This window comes from Myotis brandtii, unplaced genomic scaffold, assembly GCF_000412655.1.
Source record: "Myotis brandtii unplaced genomic scaffold, ASM41265v1 scaffold195, whole genome shotgun sequence".
NCBI lineage: Eukaryota > Metazoa > Chordata > Mammalia > Chiroptera > Vespertilionidae > Myotis > Myotis brandtii.
Window position 1 is genome coordinate 595,062 of NW_005357271.1, and position 2,860 is coordinate 597,921.

At 47.1% G+C, this 2,860-nt stretch overlaps 1 protein-coding gene across 1 annotated transcript in view; it reads right to left on the reverse strand.

Moving 5' to 3' along the window:
• Nucleotides 1-1,780: 1,780 nt before the first annotated feature.
• LOC102241321 (serine protease 40) overlaps nucleotides 1,781-2,860 on the reverse strand; it is a 4,723-nt gene continuing 3,643 nt past the window's right edge. Inside the window, exon 2 of the mRNA XM_014538642.1 lies at nucleotides 1,781-2,288. Within this exon, the coding sequence (XP_014394128.1) occupies nucleotides 1,974-2,288 (315 nt within the window). The 3' untranslated portion in view covers nucleotides 1,781-1,973. The remainder of the gene's footprint in view (nucleotides 2,289-2,860) is intronic.

Sequence of the window (2,860 nt, forward strand, 5' to 3'; positions counted from 1 at the left end):
TGTATACATGTACACTGATAGTCGGACAGAAAACTTTATGACTCTGTTTGATATTAACAGTGGGACTTTTGCTGCCGAGAGAAACATAGAAATTTATTCCCCTTCCGTTAGTACTGGTGGGCAAAGTGAGAGAGAAGGTTTCATTTTTATAGAGTGAAATTTTGAATAAGTAGGTGAGGCGGTTGTCTTGTCAACGAAAACCCGTTGTGTCTAAGGCTGAAACCAAAACACTGATCGGATCTAGGAAGGCAGGGAGAGTTAAGGCAGATGCATAGAAATTGCTCTTCCCCTCTCTCGTCAATTCATGTCTGTGGTCTTTAAGATAACTTGTTATGTAAAATTATTTCTTTATCTAAGATGCACCTACACTGAATTTATCTGAAAAATAAAGAAGTCGATATTAAGAAAAAAATTGTAAATGGAAGATTATAAGAGAGGGTTTCGCATGCCAGCAAAAGTTACTGGCGTGCCATGTTTGGCACATGTGCCAGGAGTTGCCCACCCCTGGTATAGGGCTTAGAGCCAGCAAGATTCTGGTGACTGTGTGCATGTGACTTCACCTGTTCTCACCTACTGGTGAGGGTCTGGACTATTTGGGTGACAACAGGATTGGAAAGAATTTGCACAGAATACCTGATGGCACTTTGGACACTGCAACAACTGGGGGCTGCTCCCACATTGTCAAGGGTGGGGAGCTGTGTTTGTGAGGCCCTTGTGAGAGTTCTGCTAACTAGTTAAGAGTCTATGACCCAATTTGTCTGGTATGAGACCCAGGCAACAGGGGTTTCTCAGATATTGCCAGGTGATCCTGATGTGCAGCCAGGGCTGAGAATGGCTAGGTCTGAAGGAGACATGGGAAATCTGCATTGGTTGCCTCTGGGAAGGGAAGGAGAAGCATGGAATCAGCAAAAGGAAACTTTAATTTTACTTTAAAACTGAAGCAAAAATGACTATATGTTAGGATTTGTAATTCTGGAAGGTGAGACCACAGGTATTTATTATGTTATTCTCGATTTTTCTCTATTTCTTTATGTTTATAAAAATTTTTAAAGATAAAAATAAGCTTGTTTGTGAACATGTGTCATTTTGATAAACACAAGAATAATAAAAAAACATTGTTGGTTTTGTTTTATAGAGACAAAGGAAATACTAGTAAACAAACAGAGGCTTCAGATTTGTAACTGTTGAAAACTCAAAAAAAAAAAAAAAAGAGTCTATGACCCAGACATGTTTGCAGGGGGCAGCTTAGGACATGGCTTATGGATTCAGTGCTGGATCAGCAAGTACTGGGTTAGCTAACCCTCAACCACTGCAGGCTATGGCAAATCCACAGGAGATGGTGGGCCTGGTCCCTGGAGACTTGTGGAGGACAAGGCTCTTGGTATGGAGGGATTGGCTAAGAGCTGGTTCCTAGAGCAAAGCTCTGAAAACTGCTGGCTGGGACCCTGAACAGTCTACTTCAAATAGAGCCTCTGTGACTTTTGGGCCTGGAAGATTCTTCTTCATCCCCAACTCAGAGTCCATCTCTAGGAGGACTTTGTTCCCATTATATTGGCCATCAGTGCCCTATAGGTCCTAGGGCATGCCATTTCCTTCACAGGGTGAGGCCCTGGCCTCTGAGTCTGTCAGCTCTTCTGGAAGTCTCCCTGAGGAGAATGACTCATCTCCAGATGGCCAGCCAGCCAGCCACTCATTGTCTTAGTACGTATTTCTCCACCTCAGTCCAGGGAGAAGGGAGACCTTCCTGTATTGAGGAGCTTGGAGCCCAATGGGGTGGGGTTGGTGTGTGGCTCTGATAGATCAGAAACAGGAGCAGGAAGTTGTTAAATTATTTTTATTTTGTCAGTCCTAGAGCAGGCCTAGGGTGGACAGGAGAGCTCAGAGATGGACAGATTTAGGAGAATGCAGGGCCCATTGGCACTAAAGCAGGCATGCTTGTGGGTGAGGACTTGAGAGGGGCACCATGTGGTCTGTCACAGAGCCCTGAGGGAAATCAGCAGCAGAGGGAAGGTCTGTGAAAACACAAGGGTTGTGCAGCTCCTGGGCTTGTGAACAGTGCCCAGAGAATTAAAGTCATCCAAAGCAGGAGGTTTGCTCTGAGGAGGAGCAGAAGAAGGATCAGGATTTGGTGAGGCTTCCTGCTTCTCACTGATCCAGCTGGAGAAGTAGGTGAGTCTGGTGAAGACGCTGGGGCTTATGGGCTGGTGGCAAGCCAAGCTCCAGCTGGACAGTCCCATCAGAAACCAGGTATTGTTCAGCTTGCAGACAAGGGGGCCTCCAGAATCTCCCTGAGGAAAAAGAGGGCATACGTTGTTTAGGCAGTGTGAAGAGACTAACCCTTGTCCTCCACTAGAGTGGAGTTTAGGAGGCCTGTATCAAGATGGGGTTATACTTAAGGTGTTCTAATCAGAATCACTTGGGCAATTTGAAAAGTCCAAACACAGGGTCCTACTACAGACCTCCTGGATAAAAAAAAAAATCTAGGGTGGGGCCTGGAGCCTATTTCACAAAGTTTCGGAAGAGACCCTGAGCATCCCTCCACACTGGTAGTCATCCTATATAATAAAGAGGCAATATGCAAATTGACCCTCACTCCCTCACAAGATGGCTGCCTATGACCAGGCCAGCAGGGGGCTTAGTGAAGGACGACCAAATGACTGAACAAGCAGGCTGCATGGGGCAACCAGGCCCACAGGGGGGTCAGTGAGGGGCGACCAAATGCCCAAGCAGCAGGCTGCATGGGCGACCAGGCTGGCAGGGAGGTTATTGAGGGACGACCAAACGACCGAGCAGCAGGCTGTGTGGGGCGACCAGGCCTGCAGGGGGGGCAGTTGGGGGCAACCAGGCTGGCAGAGGGGGC